Genomic DNA, 18,834 nt, shown 5'->3' on the forward strand with positions numbered 1-18,834 from the left:
TTGGTTTGTGTTGGTTTCTTGGTGCTTCATGGTACACCTTGGTTGGTCTCGTTGCGTAGCATTAACTGATGAAGTTTCATAATTATGGTGATCTTTCGTTGTTTTGGTGAGGTATAAATGTTGTGGAGGATTTGAGTTAACTTGTGAAATACTTGTTCTTATTTTGTGATTGGTACTGATGTGGTGGGATCGGGTTGCACAGCGCAACAGGAGGAATAAGGGTGAAATGTGATTGTCTGGTGGGATCGGGTTGCGCGCCGCAACAAGGAGCAATAAGGGTGGACATGTGGAATCGAGTTGCACGCCGCAACAGGAGGAATAAGGGTGATATATTGAGGAGTAATAAGGGTGGACTGGTGGGATCGGGTTGCACGCCGCAACAAGGAGTAATAAGGGTGAATGTTCATTTTGTTATTGATTATATGGTGGGATCTGTATGCGCGCCGCATCAATTGTTATTTATATAATGTTCTTCTGCTGAGATTCATTATTGTGGTGTTGAAACTCTCTTAAGGATTGGTTATAGCTGAGTATTGGTAGAAAGACTGGGTTCCGTATTTATTTAAAGCAAGTTTCTGTTCTATTTTATTCCATATTTTCTTCTTGCTTTATTATAAACTGTTGCAGGATATATTGTTTATGCCCTGTCGTAGCCTCGTCACTACTTCGTCGAGGTTAGGCTCGGCACTTACCAGTATATGGGGTCGGTTGTACTGATACTGCACTCTACACTTTCTATGCAGATTTCGGAGCTGGTAGTGGCAGATCGAGAGGTCGGTTGCTGATACTTCCGTCAGGAGACCCAAGGTAGTCCTGTAGGCGTCCGCATGCCCTGGCGTCCCCTCCTACATACTATATCTCTGTTTTGTTTACTTTCGAGACAGATGTATTCTTTTCCTTCGGGCTAGTATTTGTAGTAATTTGTAGAAAGTTCATGAGTTGTGACACCAGTTTCTGGGTGGTGACTGTTTCGGTTTTTCTATTAATAGTATAAAGATGTTCAGTTAATTATGTTCTTCCGCATTTAATTTTGTTGATTTAGCTTTGTTTAGTTTCAATTATAACAAGTAAAGGAAAAAAGGTGATTATAACTCTAACGTTGGCTTGCCTAGCGAGTGCAATGTTAGGCGTCATTACGGTCCTGACGGTGAGAAATTCGGGTCGTGACATAAGCTTAGTTCGCGTAGATTCATCATTCTCTTGTCGAGAGTTACTTTTACATACTCTACCGAATAACAGGTCGTATTTTTTCCACATTTGTTTTATATGAATCAAATAAAAGGAATGAAAGCCAGGAAAACAGAAATCTTATATTGCTGAATGGTTTAATTTCCCCACAAGTTCCATCCATAAAACCTATAATGTTCTAATTAGCAATTAACAAAACATTAATCAACAAATGTTTGTGAACGAACTAAAGCAAGCACAAATCCTATACAAGGATGAAAGATTGCCATTTTGTGCACATTATTTTCAATCATATAAAATTTCATCCTAATTAAAAGGTCGTTGTTATTCTCTTTTTATGAAGAATTTATTTATTAGGTGGTGCATATCAAGCGGATAACATTTTATGTAAGTTTTGAGGAAGGAGCAACGTGTGAGCCGCTCAACGCAGAAATTTCTCTGCATGCAAGTTAACAACACTGAATCCAGGAATTTCTAAGTAAATTAATTAATATTGATGCGTAAATAACAGTAGCTATAATCAATAAATATTAATTTATAGCCTAACTATAAATCGGACTTGTTTCATGCTAGCAGATATATAAGAGCATTTGCTGCAACAAAAATTGTAAACAAACGGATATATCACATACATATATATAAGATGAACGTCGTCTAAGTTTCGCGAAAAAGAATTGGTACGAATTAAATGGGATGAGATAATATCGCTAAAGTTTCAACGTACCAACAAACAGGATGTAGTAATTATGGAAGTTGAAAAGATGAAGAATGAGTGAGCACTGGATCGGAATATATAGATGTTGAGTGATGATTGTACGTACATGCTGGTTTTAGCAAAACAATGTCAACTACTTTGTCAACTACTTTGGTGCCAATATCCAACCTGGTAGCATATATAGTATATAGTTCGCCTAGCTAGTTGGTACCTATATATATATATATATATATATATATATATATATAGGCGGACCTAGGATTTGAAAGTCGGGATACACTTTTGGCTTCAATCAAAATCTGCTTTGTATATTTTTGCCGAACTTTACGGATGTGCATTTATGGGACATTCTGAAATGACTCATCCTTTTACTTCACTTACTGCTAGGCCACTGAAAACTCTCTATCTCTCACACACAGAGAGTTAGGTCCATATAAAATCCTATAATACAGTGGGGTTAAATTGACTTACATTATTCAAATATTCTTAACAATCTTGATAATAACATAAAAATATGGTAAATAATCTTTGATATACCCTGCTAAATTCACTAATAATATAAAAATTATTTGTATTGTCAGTATGTATGATCTTTATTATAATTTTAATTAATTAGAGGTGGATATATTGGATACTCATATTTTGATACTACAACAATTCTAATGATGCGAGAAGCCGCTGATAACACATGTTTGGGATTTTGGGTTCAGTCAGAACAAGCTAGTTTTTGAGATTAATTTAGTGCTTGCTGAGGGGAAGTGGCTATTAAGGGCATTTAATCATGTTTAATCTTTAGAGTATTATTATACGAGAATTCCATAGAAGAATAGGAGATTAATATTCTTGAGCTATTTGGTTCTTTCTTTTTCTCCTTTTGGGTGTTTCCTTCACCTATTTCCTAATAAATATTAGTCTTGTTGATTCAGGTTTTAGATAAATAATAGCTTATCATTAATACTACTAATAAGTTATAAGTTGATGTACTTTCATTAAATATCTATTTCTATTTATGTTTTTTTTTGTTGAATAAATGGATATTGAGGTTCACCTTACCGCTATAGGATTGAAACATAATTGTAGTTGTTGTATTTTTATATAAATAGCATCGGAAAAACTTTGACACAACATTTAAAGACTTTCAGATCATAATTATATTGTAGAATTGATTAGTTTGGCCCTTCATGACATAATAAGTGCCTTTTATTCCTTTTAATTTGATACTCACCTGACATTGAGTGATTCAAATCCTTAATCACTTAATTTGAGCTTAATATATATATGACAGAAGCATATTGTTATTTTCTTTCTTAGGAGAGAAATAATATATATATATGTGGAGCTTATAACAATAATCACTGGACTTTACAAGTATGTCATACAAGTTGATTACTAGCTGATCATCCATTGCAAACTAAAAGAACAATATTGCTCATGAAACTCTCATTATAATTTTACAAAATAATACAACATAAACCAAAGTTGATTCCCTTATTAAAATATTTGACCTCTATGCCACCTGTTAAACAACGAGTTATCTTTGCAGTTTGTATTGTATCTACTTAACTTAGATATGAACGTAGAATAACATTAAATGCGATTTTATAAAACAATTAATGTAGTGTAATCCAGTACTAGATCATCATAAAATTCAAATTTCAAATTTATTCATTTGTTAGTAATAATCCCACTCTTATCTGCTATATTAACTTTCTTAATCAAGCCATATTACATGAATCTAAAGACAGCTCCACTCCCCCCTATATATACAGTACAATATCCTAGAGTCTATCATATCATATAGTACATTTCTTTTCCTGAATATTTCTGCAAGAAAACCCTAGTAAAAACATGAGTTCAGTTTCTTAGAAAAATATTTTTTATTACATCCTTTCTTGCTCTTCTTCAAAAAATCATTTTTTCTTTTGTGAATTTTCAATCTTTGTGTGTATGCTAAAAATGTCTCTACCATCTTTACCCTTTGAGATCATCATCTCCATTCTCTTACTTCTCCCTGCTAAAGAACTGATCAAACTCCTTGTTACATGCAAATCTTGGTATGCCATGATAAAAGATCAAGATTTCATCAAAAAACATTTTGAAAGCTCAGTTGCAACAGGTAAAAACTATCTTCTCTATGTGCCTGTCCAAAGCAAGCCAGAAAAAACATTCACTTTGCTAAATGCCAAAAACTTTCACCATGAATCTGAATTAAGAGTCCCCTTTGATTTGCCAGGCATGTTGAATTGCGTTGTTGTTAGTTCAGTCAATGGTTTAATTTGTCTCACTGATATTAGCTGTTTTGGTCATATCATATATTTGACTAATCCTACTATAAACAAGTACTTGACCCTTCCCCCTTCAACAATTTATTTTCATGAACTAGATCTTCAGATTATACAAGTGAGTCTTGGATTTGGTTATCATGAAAAAACCAATGATTTCATGGTTGTTAGAATTGGCTTTGTTGAAAATGATTGTTATGGTTGGTTAGATGAAGAAGATGATGATGATGATGTAGAGCCAAGTAGACTTCCTCATGGATATGATTTTGTATCTAGAGCTGAGGTATTTTCACTAAATACAAAGGTTTGGAAAGAAATTAAACTAAGTTGTAACTTTTCCTACAAAAGACATGACATGTTTTCAGGAGTTGTTGTCAATGAATGTTTGCATTGGAAGGTTGTTAAAAGCAACACATATGAGGATGAAATGGTCATTTTGTCATATCATTTAGGGGAAGAAACATTTCAAGAATTTGAATGCCCAAAGTTTCAAGGTGAAGGAGGAGTTGATCTAACTGAATGTATTGGTGAGTTTAAAGGTAAACTTGGGCTTTTTGCATTTTGTGCAGTTTTTGATTATTGGTTTGGGATAAGGGGACAACCTTGTCACCTTTGGGTGATGGAGGAATATGGTGTGAAGAATTCTTGGACTTGTCATGCTACTATTTCACTAGGAATGATGATATATAGGCCTTTGGCTTTCACAAGAAATGGAGAAATTATAATACAAGATAGGTTTGCAAGTATATATAGCTATGATTTCAGTAATAATCAGCTACTTGATTTGAAAATCCAAGCTGAGGAGCATGATTTGAATTTTGTCAATTTCACTGATAGCCTAGTTTTGGTTGATCTTAATGACAAACCAATGGGACAAGAAGGGGCTACTCCTGCAAATGGTGGTGGTGTTGATTTTGATGGCTACATGCATATGGAAGAAGTAAGTATTTTTAGCCTTTTCTTTTTATTTTCCCTTACTGTTTTTATTTTTCCACTGATTCGAATAATCTGGATTCTTTTTCGCAATTTTCCTAATTATTGTGAGTTAAGATTGCAGGTCAACATGGTCGATAAAGATGATCCTCCAGGCGATACACCTATGAATGTTGAAAAATAGCTAAAGGGATTAAATTCAAACCAGAAGTTATTAGCCAAGCCATAGTTTAGTAGCCAGAAATGGCATTTCGTTTATGCTAGATAGTCTGTTTTAGTAACGTGAGCCTTGGCGTAACTGATAAAGTTGTTGCCATGTGACCAGGGGGTCACGGGATCAAGCCGTGGAAACAGCCTCTTGCAAAAATGCAGGGTAAGGCTTCGTAAAATAAATCCTTGTGGTCTAGCCCTTCCGCGAAACCCGCACATAGCGGGAGCTTAGTGCACCGGGCTGCCATTTAAGTCTGTTTTAGTAAGAAAATGAGTTACATCGATCAACAACAATATTGATTGTTAGGGTTAGGAGTCTTTATGGCCCATAACCCTTTGAATCAAGAATGTTGTGTTCCTTTTTAACATGTATCTCATCTCTTTTTCATGTATTTTTGTCTTTCCTTTTCAATGAAATGGCATTGGCTTTCTGGTTTCGCATCTTATATGTATCTCCATTGTCCTTGTCGTTTAATTAAAGTCCGTCTAATTTCAATATTATAAAATTTAGTTTCTCTAGCACTACAAATTCTCAACATTTTCTACTAACATATAAATAAATTACTCCTAGCAAATATTAACACATTGAATTTTGTATATGTTCAAATTTGATCGTCTAACGCCTCTACGCCAATGGGTACGCCCAGTGAGTATACGTCAACTAACGTAAGGGTACGACTTGGACGTGGGGACAAAAGCGACATCGTTTAAGACTCAGTGTCTTCAATAGGAAAACGTTACCTATTTTTGTATCTTTTTGATTATTTCGAGGGAGGTCTCCTGCTATATAAGGGAGACCTTCACATTGTAAAGGGGGAGGATTCTGGAAGAATACAACTCTCTCATTTTCTCCTACTCTCTCTCTATTTCTATCTCTAACGAATACTTTCTCTTGAGTTCATATTATCATTTTACACTATTAGATCTACAATAACAACTTCATTTTTCATCTCTAGGTCTATTATATTTGATTACGATTTACCCTTTCCTACTTTTGATTGTTCTTAAGCTTGCAAAGTATATCGATAACTTTTGAGCCAAACAAATTTCTTTGCTGAGAACCAAACAGGAGGATGACAACCTCTATTTGATCAACTGCCTAAAAGAAAAGAAACCAATACTTAGGGTGTGTTTGGTACGAAGGATTTTCCAATTTTTTCATGTTTGGTTGGCTTAAATATTTTGAAAATTATTTTCCTTATTAACTCATTTTCCTCCAATTGGAGGAAAATATTTTCCCTATCAAAAGAAGGGAAAACATTTTCCATAACTTCTTTTCAACCTTCCTCACCTTATTTCAACCCCCATCAACTCACCCCCACACCCCTACCTCCTAGGGCCGGCTTGAGGCCCCCAAATTCTAGGGGCTCAAAATTTCTTAAAATTAGCTTTATGGTTTAAAGATATTAAAAAAATATTGAATTTTTTAGAGGAGAAAAGGTAAAAAGAATTGTAAACTTTGTAATTCATGCTGACCAAAAAAAAAACAAAGAAAAGGAGAGCATAGTGAACGCTTACTGTAATGAAATGCGTATAAACATTTGATTTATGGCAATACAAGTTTCCTTTTAATCTTGTCTTCCTTATTCATATTTATTCTTGTGCACTTTATTTTCTTTTTCGTAAGTATTTATAAATTATGTCAAACAAAAAAGTGCATTTAGTAATTCGAATTGCATATTTCCTTCCGTCCCAATTCATGTTAGGTTGTCCTTTAAAAATTGTTGTCTAGAAAATACGAGTCATATTATTAGAAACTCAAAAAAAAATTGAAACTTTAATATAATTACAATCTCAAAAAGGCGCTTTCAATAAAGTATTAGCAAGAGTGCTACTTACAATCTTCTATGAAACTCCGTGAACACAGAAATTATTCATGCACTAGTTTTTTTTAGTGTAATTCAACATATTATATTAGGTTATTTATAATTAATTCTAGATATTTATCAATGAGTGCTACTTATGGGATGGGCTACAATTATCATTTAAATTAATCAGAAGGTGTAAATATTTTTGATACTGTCAATGCTCAAAACTTAAACTACTACGTTATGTACGTTTATTTCTTTTTCTTATTTGTGATGATAGCCAAATCACAATGTTCACGTTGAGTTCCGGACCTCAATACTTATAATCTATCAATTTATTCTTTGTGCTCTTCTTCCAAGTTTTTTTTTTTTGTGTGTGCGCGCGTGTGTTTTAAATGACTAATTTGTTGTTAAGAAAGCAACTTTTTTGTTAGTATACAAATTTTATAAAATAAATTTAAGGGCCTCCAATATAATTTCGCCTTAAGCCAAGAGATCAGTTGAGCCGCCCCTGCTACCTCCCCATCCCCATCCCCATAAAAGATGGGGACCTAGGGGAATGGAGGTGAGAGTAGCTAAAAATATTTTCTACTCTCTAACCAATAGAAAATATTTTCCGGAAAAGTTTTTCACTCACCAACCAAACATTGAAATAAGTGATAAAATTACTCATTTTTCATGAAAATATTTTCTAATACCAAACACACCCTTATTTTCCAACAACAAAAAATAGTACTTTTTAGATTAGTCTAGTGAAGATATAATACCTGGTTAAGAGGCATAAATTTAGCTTCACTTTGTCAAATTGTTTTCTGGTCAGGATAAAATCAGTTTTCTTTCCCATGCTATGAATTCTTTTGAGAAACTTTAACTTGTCTTACTAGTAGAGGTCCAGGAGTTCAAAATAATATATTTTTTGAGCTTTAGTTTCAAGTGTCATAATAACACACCTGCTTACTATTTTTTTTTCCCTGTATGCTAACACGCAAAAGTAATACAAGATGGAGTTATTTCCTAATGAAACTGCAATTTCACTAATTTGTCCTTCAACAAGTACAAAATATAAGCACCAGGCAAGTATAAAAAAACTGCACTTATTACAAAAGAATATCCCATGTCCACCCCTCTATATTAAAAGGTAAAGACGACACTAAAAATCTGTATTAAAAAGGAAGAAAAAAAATAAAAACGAATAGCTAACCACTCGAAAGAATCTAAAGATCGATGGGTTGAAAAGAGATGGCATTTTTCTTATGAACCAAATACCCAACAAAAATGGATACACCAAATGAAACAATAGATAAGAGAAAAGCAAAACCACTGGCAGCATTCCAAGAGCTTCTTGATACCACTTTGACGCCTGCTGATAAACCTGGAGGAACATCTAGAGGTACCCAGTCACAACTAATCGTGTAATGTCCTGATCCGTGCCATGGATTTCCATCCTCCGGATACCAAAATGCAGCTGAAAACTTGCTTGTCTGACCAATAGTGAATTGCACATCCTATATACACCCCAAAAGCAAACTTGATTTATGCAGTCATGTTTTTAACATACTTTTGTCTCTAGGTACTAATCAAGTGAAAACATGCATGAAACAGACAGACGTGCTAAGAATATTGTAGATAATATCGTGTATCAATTAGGATGGGTTAAAATTAATTAGGTTTGTTCGTTCCTGTAATCATTTACGTAGTCTATGATCTTCTTTCTTATTTTAGAACTTGTATACGTCACTATTTAAACCCAGTAACTTGAGAGGATAATCAAGTAGTGCTTTCTCTCAATTTTCTCTTCCTCGTTTCATTCCTCACAAGATATTTTGTTTAGCGCCCTATGATAAGAGTGAAGCTGACTTTCCTATTTCCTCTTGCATGTCACTGACAATGCTTATATACACGTGGTGAGTCCACCTGTGGTGGTGGGACATTAGAGTGCTTATATTATATGCTAAGGTTACTAATGCATGACTAAATTTCATTAAGACATGAGACAAAGGCATCACTGTGATAAACTAACCTGCTGAAGACGATCCATGGTTCTCAGGGCCCTAGAAAACTCAAAATAGAATGTTCCCTTCTGACCATTTGTTGAATAAGGACTGTCTTCGTCAGAATAACCTATCAATAGGAGACCATTTGAGAAATGAAGAGGCCAGACGAAGAACCAACTCTACAACATGATTAAGAAGGATCAACAAAGAAATCCAAGATTTGACAAGGGTGAGAGATGTTACCTGAATGGGTTGCGAAACTGCTATGCCACCATGCACCCCTCCAGTCATTCTGGGCAGCCGTATCATTTCCTGAGAATAAGAAATAAGGCTAAGTACTAACAAAGTCATGTCAAAAGTCGTAAGTCAAGAATGTAGTGTCCTGCGAATAGAATTTAGCAGAAACAAGATCGCCAAAATCACAAGAATGAAGTGAATGCATATAATAGTCGAAGAAGAAACTGATGCCAAATTTGTGTATGTTAAAGTCCTCTTTCTTAACAGACCATTTCTGAGACAACATGCATATATTCAGTTCATCGAAATGTAGTTTCCCCTTTAGTCACCTCAGAGAACACGACACCAATTCTTTAGGTTTATGGTAAGTGTCAACCACATCAATTAAGGTCAGCAGTAAACTTTGTGACCTCAGTAATCAGTACTTGCATCAATAAAAATGATTTCAAGTTTCTTCCTATTTCTTTTTTCCTTTACTTCACTCCCCAATTACCAAGGAGAATCAAGATCCAAGTATTAACTGATAGGGGATGAATATTCAAAGTACACATTTCATAGATTGAGTGCCAATAACTCCAATGACACTCTTACCTGTAGGACTAACTCCGTCCAGATTCTGACAGTGTGGGTTCCAAGCATACAAATCAACCAGATGACCAAATCTGTTAACCATGTGAAAAGAGTAAAGATAATTTGGAGAATTTTGCAGTGTTGATGAAACAAGATAATTGACATGTGTATACAAATTTACCTGTCTCCCCCGTTACCATCTCTGTTGTCGATTGGGTTTCCACCATACAATCTACCAGGGATAGCATTTCCAATCGAGAAGTGCATTATGTCAACTTCATAGCCACGACAAGTCTTGTTGTTGCATGCATCGGGTGATTGTTTACACCCACCCATCTATTCAAACAATTTTAATCAATATTTTAGGCAATAAAAGATACCAAACAGAAATATACGAAAACTGTATTTTTCCATTTTCTGGAGGGACATTTACTGCATTAGCGGTTAGCATAACCCGTAAATGAATGATCACAACTTACATTATGATATGTAGCACTCTCACCAACTTGAAACATCAGTGCTACAGATGGGCAATTCTTGTCATTTCTGCATGATTAATAAGGAAAACATACGTTTTTTTTTATGGAGAACAAAGAAACCTTAAGTATAGTGGAATGAAATAAACAATATAATGCCATTAAGTTGAAAGCATGTTGCATCTTGATTTTCAGAATGATCATGTTGCATCTCTTGTACAAGCACCTTATAGAAAATATGAAGAATCTCAGACATAAAATATAGAGAGTTGCCCAATAGTAAATAAAGATAGTTACCCATATATGTAACATAGTGAAACTGGCAATGAGACCACTCAGAGCAGTTTCATTAGCAAAACTCTTGAAGCTTGCAAAAATCAGCTTATATAGACACCAGTTTACTAAAGATGAGGAAATTAAAGGTGCATGCTTTTCAGTTAAATAACCTGTAACGGACAATAACATGTGTTCTACATGCATTACCTTTTAGAACTTTTATTGTATCTTGTACGCATTCTGTGATGTATTTAAGCATCAAAAGCAAGACAGTGTGTCCAGTAGTTCTACTTAGATAGCATGCAAACACTTTTTTTATAACCATGGTGTCTGGGCTAACTTGCACGCACCTCGACTAATTTCACGGGATGCCTGCTACTTCTTACCAGCACAGGTTCCAGGTAACTGATGGAAGAAATAACCGAGTGTTCTTTTTGCGTCTATTGGAATTTGAACCTTGAGACCCCATGTTCTCAACCCAATTCATTGACCACTAGGTAGACACTTCTTTAAGCGTGTATTACAAGTCTCGAATACCTTGACCAAATTTCATACGTTTCATCCCATAAGAAGAAAGTTATACACTAAAAATCAAAACCTTCCTCCTTCCCTATGAGGGGGAAAGATCAAGCCATATACACAAAGACATGTGTGTGTGTGTGTCGCGTGTTTGTGGATGTGCATGCATGCAGTTTTAACATGCAATGACTCGTACTTTTATAACCAGGTTTGAAAAGAGATAAGGAAAGATAGTTATGAGGGTTCTGTAATATTTGTGTTGGCTGGAGGTACTTCTAAAATGATTGTTAAAAGGTGTAAGGAAGGTTCAGTTAACATCATATCAAGTTCCAAACTGTAATTAGGATGACTTGAGTAAGGAAAGAAGTGGCCAAGCTTTGACTAATCAGGAAAGATATTCATAGTGAGGGTGCAAGAGTGAGTCTAATAACGTATTTAAAACAGTATGTCCTACATATTTAATGTGTTACTAATTATAGGCTACAACCATGAACTAGCAGACAAAAGAAGAGAAGATTCAAGTCTTTGAGTTTACGTACGAGACCTAGAAGAGGTCTATGTGTGGATTTTGGATTCATCATCACATAAATCTTTGTTCGTGGATATAGATAGTAGAATGGGTACCTGTGTCGAGAAATAGCTAATAGACATATAATGCATAACAAACTCTTAAAAACACCCGAAAAGAAACATAGTGATTTCTACAGTCAATAAGAAAACCTAGATATTATAATATCAGGAGTTAAAAGTATTCCAACAAGCCCTAAGATTTCAACTTTCCAGTAAGTTTCTTTTTGTCCCACCTGAACTCCTCGTTTTTAAGGAGTTTTGACCAACAAGAAGTAGGAATGCTAATTTACTTAGGAACACAGTTCCATTTTTCCTGTAAATAGGCAAGCGACAAGATATATTATAATCCTTCAACTTCTTCTAAATATGGAATTTACCCTTTGGCTATCGAATTCTATTGTAAAACTTGTTTTTTTTATTTTTATTAGCAACCCTCTCTGCGTTATTTCTTGGTTTTCCCATGAAAAAGAACAACTAGTCTTTGACATGAATTGAAGTAGATTTCTTCCTCGGGCACTCCTGCTTAAATTTTCTTAAACATGAGGGGATGCGTGAGGTTTTATTTTCAACTGAACCACTTATCATCGAGCATTGAAAATTGTGATAGGTGTGCATTGTAACAAAGGAAATCTAATGACCTCGTTCCTTTATCTGTCTCAGGCTTACATAATACGTTACCACGTTGCTAGAGCTGTAGTCTTTGAAATGAAAGATCCATAAAATTCATAATGAGAACAAAGCCTCTATTTGCAGGAAAAAATTTGCTATTACACTTACCCCAGTATACATGTAAGATATCAGAAATAGGATATTTATATTCCAATTCCGTTCATAATGAGAACAAAGCCTCTACCTAGGTACCCTTTCTGTTCAGTAAATCAAGTTGTAAATTACTGGCAATTTTTCTTCAAGTTTCTTTAATGGAAAAATCTGTTTCAGGAAAAATCTCTTAAAGCCAAGAAGTAAAAATGCATTGATTCACCCACATGAAAAGAAAGAAATTATAAATTGCTAACGAAGCATAAGCTGCCATGGCTATCAATTTAATTCCTCATTTACCAAACTTAAAGAAACAAATAAACATACACCACCAAGCATTTGCTGTGTGGTGCTAGCATTGTATTATCTCAAAACAAAACAAAAAATGACGGATCATTTAGAGAAACCGTATGAAAGATAGTTACAATTAATTTTCGTCTATACAAGAAGCAACAATCTCTAAAACTGGAATATCTGTAGCACAAGAAGTACTAATCAGTATTCACTAATTGAATACTAAGATCCCACAAGAACTAGAAAACAAGAGTATGTACTTCAATTTTACAAGTCATAAGAATTTTAAACAACATTAACTCACCCTTTCTTGTATAAATAATCTCCATCTACTTGCAACAAGAAGTAGACATCTTTCCCATCATGCAAAGCCTAATTAAGAGCAAAATCAAGAACCCCCAATAAGCAACCAAATCTCCGTAATTATTAAATAGACAGAAAATTATAAATAAGAAGCGAATGATTACCTTAAGGGTCATCTTTCCCCCTTTATATTCATGGTCATGATCCGGGTCAAGCGCAGGAAGGAGAGAGAACTCAAACCCATCAATATTTTCCCAATCATCAGCGTGGCCGTCAAGGGTTACGAGTCCAGGCCTGAACTCGGCAACAACTCGGGATTCCTCGTCGGCTTCGCAATGCCAGTCGCCGGATTCTTGATGGGAGGCTACAAATTGGATCCAGCTGGTACACCCAAGAACAACAAGTGTTGAGAATAAGAAGAGTCTACAGAGTAGCGGGGGTTGCTCCATTTTGTTGGAAAGATAGAGTCTTTGGGAAGAGGGAAGCGATCGTTGTTAAGTGGGTTTTCGAAAAAATGAGGAGTTGACTCAACTGTAGATACGGCTGCCATGGATGATGTTCGTTAATATTACTACTGCTAATTTGGAGTAGTACAAACGAACAAATTGTAGATTAGTCGTACAACGCTCTTTCTCGGATGTTTCGTTCCTTTCCTACACGTGTGTTTGATATCACTTTTTATTTTCTTAAATTTCTTTTTCATTTTCCGGTTTATATTCACTTAGGCCTTACTTGTTTTTTTGTTTTTTTTTAAATTAAGAATTCTGAATTTGAATATATATTTAAATATCAAGATGTGTATTAAGATTAATACAATTGAATCTGAATACATATCTGAATATTAACATGTGTATTAAGATCTGAATAATAGATGATTAAGATTGTTTTTCTAACATTTGAATGCATAAAATTTATCTTTATTTGAAAACTAATAAATATAAAATTAAATAACATACTAATTAAATTAATATTCTATCAATAAAATATATATACTATTTTTAAAATATGATAATTAGTGGTGGTGATGGATAACGAAGGTGCTTGTGAATGTCGGCTCGAGGCGGTGTTTGGGCAGTGGTTTTGGTTGATAGTGGTGGTTCTGGATAGTAGCTAGTGGTGATTGGTAGCGATGGTGATTATGGTTGAGGATGGAGGTGGTGTGTAGCGCCCCGGGAAAAAAAGTTTCAAAATGTTATACGGCTATTAAGAGGTCTGACATGTGCTAATTATATTTATTTGTATGCGAGTGTTAATTAATAGTATGAAAGATATCCCATGAATAAAATAACAAGTGTACAAGGTGTACTTGAAGTGATATAGGGCCTAAAGAGAGCCCTTGGGACAAGTCAAGTTGGAAATTACATGATAGATTAAAGTTCTAAATGAGCACGCGCAAGATCTAACTTTAAACGAGCATATCTAGATATGTATAAGGAGTTATGTGGTGAATAACCTATCAAATGAAAGCTCTTCGCGTCTAGTTTCTAACTGTTAAAATCGTTCGTTATTTGGATATTCTTACAAGAAGTTATGATCAAATTACCAAAGGTTGGCAGTGAAGTACTATCAAAGCGTAGGGGTCCGCGTCCGGACTTGGAGGAGGAGTGAACTGGAGACGCGAAGCTAAGTCAAGAATTCCTAATCCCTCGAGTCAAAGTTAGACATAATTAACTTAATAACATCAAATATTGCTAAAGGAATCAATTTCAATACATAAATTTAGGTTTCCCAAACTTTTCCCCAAAAAGTCAAAAATTGACCCCGGGCCCGCTTGGTCAAAACTCGAGGTTCGGACCAAAACTCGGTCACCCATTCACCCCCGAGCCCGAATATGTATTTAGTTTCGAAATCTGACCTCAAATCGAGGTCTAAATTCCAATTATACTAAAAATCCCTAATTCTATACAAACCTCCAATTCTTCCAAAAATCCCTAATTCTACCATGAAAGAACAAGGTTTAGGACTAGGAATCTAATGTGTGATGACGTAAATTGAAGGAAATGAGTTAAAGAGTACAAACCTATGATTTGGTGTTGAATTTCCCCTTCAAAAATCGCCCTAGGTCGAGTTCTAATGAAAGAGATATGAAATTTTGAAGAATTCCCGTTTTTGGTCTGTTTTAAAATCACTGGACATGCCTTATTCGCGTTCGCGAAGCAGCGGCTCGATTAGCCTACGCATTCACGAGATAATCCTCGCGTTCGCGAAGGCTTATCCCCTCCAGCCTACGCGTTCGCGAGCCAAGCGCCGCGTTCGCGAAGGGTATCGGTCACTTCCCCTCCCCCAGGTCCAATTTCTTCGCGTTCACAATAGACAGGTCGCGTTCGCGAAGGGTAATGCCTCTGTTGCTCCGCGTTCGCGACTAGTCCTTCGCGTTCGTGAAGAAGAAAATCCCCCTGCCCCTATTTTACCTTTCGCGTTCGTGAGAGTACCTCCGCGAACGCGATGAAGGACACACCAGAACAGCTGCTGTAGCAAAAATTCCAGATTTTCTAAGTCTAAAACATCTCGTAGCCTATCCGAAACTCACCCGAGCCCTTGGGGCTCCAACCTGAACATGCACACAAGTCTTAAAACATCATACGAACTTGGTCATGCGATCAAATCGTCAAAATAACACCTACAATTACGAATTTAGCACCAAATCACATGAAATTCTTAAGAACGCTTTGAAATTCCTAGTTTCACAACCGGACGTCCGAATCACGTCAAATCAGTTCCGTTTCTCACCAAATTTCACAGATAAGGTATAAATATTATTTTGTACTTGTACCAGGATCCGAAACCAAAATACGGGTCCAATACCAACAAGATCAAACATTAACCAAATTCTTAAAACCATTAAATTTCCAGTCTTTCAATTTTCATCAAAAATTCATATCTCGATCTAGGGACCTCGGAATTTGATTCCGGGCATATGCCCAGGTCCCATATTTTGATGTGGACCCACCAAACTGTAAAACGCGACTCCGAGTCCGTTAACTCAAAACGTTGATCGAAGTCAACTAAATCAACTTTTAATGGAAAAAAAATTATTATTTTTATCAACTTTCAACATAAAAGCTTTCCGGAAATATGTACGAACCGCGCACGCAAATCGAGGAGGGATAAAAATGAGGTTTTGAAGGCCTCAGAATACGAAATCGAGTTCTAAAACATAAGATGACCTTTTGGGTCATCACATTCTCTACCTCTAAAACAACCGTTCGTCCTCGAACGTACATAGAAAAGTACCTAAGCTAGTGAAAAGGTGAGGATATCTACTCCGCATATCAGAGTCGGACTCCCAGGTAGCTGCCTCAACAGGCACTGCACTCGAATCGAAGGATAACTCCTCGATCTCAACTGACGAACCTGCCGGTCTAGATTAGCTACCGGCTCCTCCTCATAGGTCAAATCCTTGTCCAACTGGACAATGCTGAAATCTAACACGCGGGATGGATCGCCGTGATACTTCCGAAGCATGGACACTTGGAATACTGGATGTACCGCTGATAAGCCTGGGGGCAACGTAATTCTGTAGGCCACCTCTCCCACTCGCTCAAGGATCTCAAAAGGCCCGATATACCTAGGGATTAACTTGATCTTCTTTCCAAACCCCATTACACCCTTCATGGGAGATACCCTAAGCAACACTCTCTCTCTGTCCATGAATGCCACTTCACGAACCTTACGGTCGGCATAACTCTTCTGCCTGGACTGAGCTGTACGAAGTCTATCCTGAATGATCTTAACATTATCCAAGGCATCTTGTACCAAATTTGTACCCAATAATCGAGCCTCCCCTAGCTCAAACCATCCAACCGGCTATCGACACCGTCTACCATATAATGCCTCATAGGGAGCCATCTGGATGCTCGAGTGATAACTGTTGTTGTAGGCAAACTCCACTAATGATAAGAGCTGATCCCAAGAACCTCCAAAGTTAATAACACAGGCGCAAAGCATATCCTTCAAGATTTGAATAGTACGCTCGGAATGTCCGTCCATCTGAGGATGAAATGTTATGCTCAACTCGACCCGCGTACCCAACTCACGTTGTACTACCCTCCAGTGGTGCGAGGTAAACTGCGTACCTCGATCAGAAATGATAGACACGGACACACCGTGAAGACAAACGATCTCACGGATATAAATCTCTGCCAAGCGCTCTGAAGAATAGGAAACTGCCACAGGATTGAAATGCGCTGACTTGGTCAGTCTATCCACAATAACCCAAACTGCATCGAACTTCCTCTGAGTCCATGGAAGTCCAACAACGAAATCCATAGTGATACGCTCCCACTTCCACTCAGGAATCTCTATCTTCTGAAGCAAACCGCCAGGTCTCTGATGCTCGTACTTTACTTGTTGACAATTTAGACACCGGGCTACATATGTAATAATATCCTTCTTTCTCCTCCTCCACCAATAATGCTGCCGCAAGTCCTGATACATCTTGGTGGTGCCCGGATGAATAGAATACCGGGAACTGTGAGCCTCCTCTAGAATCAACTCACGAAGTCCATCCACATTAGGCACACAAATGCGACCCGGCATCCTCAAAACTCCATCATCTCCAACCGTAACCTGCTTGGCATCACCGTGTCGCACTGTGTCCCTAAGGAAAAGCAAATGAGGGTCATCATACTGCCGCTCCCTAATACGCTCAAACAAGGAAGACCGAGCGACTGTGCAAGCTAAAACACGACTGGGCTCAGAAACCTCCAACCTCACGAACTGATTGGCTAAGGCCTGAACATCTAATGCAAGTGGTCTCTCATCGACTGGAATGTACGCAAGGCTGCCCATACTAGCGGACTTTCTACTCAAAGCATCGGTCACCACATTTTCTGAGATGATACAAGATGGTGATATCATAGTCTTTCAATAGCTCCAACCACCTCCTCTGCCTCAAATTGAGCTCCTTCTGCATGAACAAATACTGCAAACTCTTATGATCTGTGAACACCTCACACGACACGCCATATAGATAGTACCTCCAAATCTTCAGCGCATGAACAATGGCTGCCAGCTCCAAGTCATGAACTGGATAATTCTTCTCGTGAACCTTTAGCTGCCGTGAAGCATATGCAATAACCTTGACACCCTACATCAATAATGTACCAAGTCCATTACGAGATGCGTTACAATATACTGTATAGGGCCCTGAACCTGTGGGCAACACCAGCACCGGCGCCGTAGTCAAAGTTGTCTTGAGCTTCTGAAAGCTCGCTTCATACACGTCTGAATGGGGCACCCTTCTGGGTCAACCTGGTCAATGAGGCTGCTATAGATGAAAACCCCTCCACAAACCGACGGTAATTACCCGCCAAACCCAAGAAACTACGGATCTCCGTGGCTGAAGTAGGTCCAGGCCAATTCTGAACGGCCTCAATATTCTTAGGATCTACCTGAATACCCTCTACTGATACAACGTGACCCAAGAAAGCAACTGAACTCAACCAAAACTCGTATTTTGAAAACTTAGCATATAACTAGCTGTCTCTCAAAGTCTGAAGAACGGTCCGAAGATGCTGCTCATGCTCCTCTCGACTGCGGGAGTAGATCAAGATATCATCAATAAACACAATCACAAAGGAATCCAGGTAAGGCTTGAACACCCGATTCATCAAATCCATAAATGCTGCTGGGGCATTTGTCAAGCCAAATGGCATCACCAGGAACTCATAATGCCCATATCGAGTCCGAAAAGCTGTC

At 36.9% G+C, this 18,834-nt stretch overlaps 2 protein-coding genes across 2 annotated transcripts; one reads left to right on the top strand and one right to left on the bottom strand.

Annotated features, from left to right (window-relative positions):
- The first annotated feature begins 3,859 nt into the window (after nt 1-3,859).
- On the top strand, nt 3,860-5,302 carry LOC109242189 (F-box protein CPR30-like). The gene is made up of 2 exons (XM_019409040.1): nt 3,860-5,125; nt 5,243-5,302. Exons 1-2 carry the CDS (start codon nt 3,860-3,862, stop codon nt 5,300-5,302), a joined length of 1,326 nt encoding a protein of 441 aa, XP_019264585.1.
- A 2,843-nt stretch (nt 5,303-8,145) lies between these two features.
- LOC109242197 lies at nt 8,146-13,702 on the bottom strand. The gene is made up of 8 exons (XM_019409054.1): nt 13,299-13,702; nt 13,136-13,203; nt 10,417-10,483; nt 10,119-10,273; nt 9,959-10,029; nt 9,374-9,442; nt 9,157-9,257; nt 8,146-8,641 (listed from the first exon to the last, which is right to left on the bottom strand). Exons 1-8 carry the CDS (start codon nt 13,581-13,583, stop codon nt 8,351-8,353), a joined length of 1,107 nt encoding a protein of 368 aa, XP_019264599.1. The 5' UTR covers nt 13,584-13,702; the 3' UTR covers nt 8,146-8,350.
- Nucleotides 13,703-18,834: the final 5,132 nt, after the last annotated feature.

This window comes from Nicotiana attenuata, unplaced genomic scaffold (genome assembly GCF_001879085.1).
Source record: "Nicotiana attenuata strain UT unplaced genomic scaffold, NIATTr2, whole genome shotgun sequence".
Lineage (NCBI taxonomy): Eukaryota > Viridiplantae > Streptophyta > Magnoliopsida > Solanales > Solanaceae > Nicotiana > Nicotiana attenuata.

Excerpts from the sequence above, each read along its gene's own strand:
- LOC109242197 (XM_019409054.1), bottom strand. The coding sequence starts at position 13,583 with ATGGAGCAACCCCCGCTACTCTGTAGACTCTTCTTATTCTCAACACTT. Across the intron at positions 10,030-10,118 it reads GATGGTAACGGGGGAGACAG|ATTTGGTCATCTGGTTGATT; the intron begins GTAAATTTGTAT and ends CATGGTTAACAG. Across the intron at positions 9,443-9,958 it reads GGACGGAGTTAGTCCTACAG|GAAATGATACGGCTGCCCAG; the intron begins GTAAGAGTGTCA and ends TCTTATTCTCAG.
- LOC109242189 (XM_019409040.1), top strand. The coding sequence starts at position 3,860 with ATGTCTCTACCATCTTTACCCTTTGAGATCATCATCTCCATTCTCTTA. Across the intron at positions 5,126-5,242 it reads GCTACATGCATATGGAAGAA|GTCAACATGGTCGATAAAGA; the intron begins GTAAGTATTTTT and ends TTAAGATTGCAG.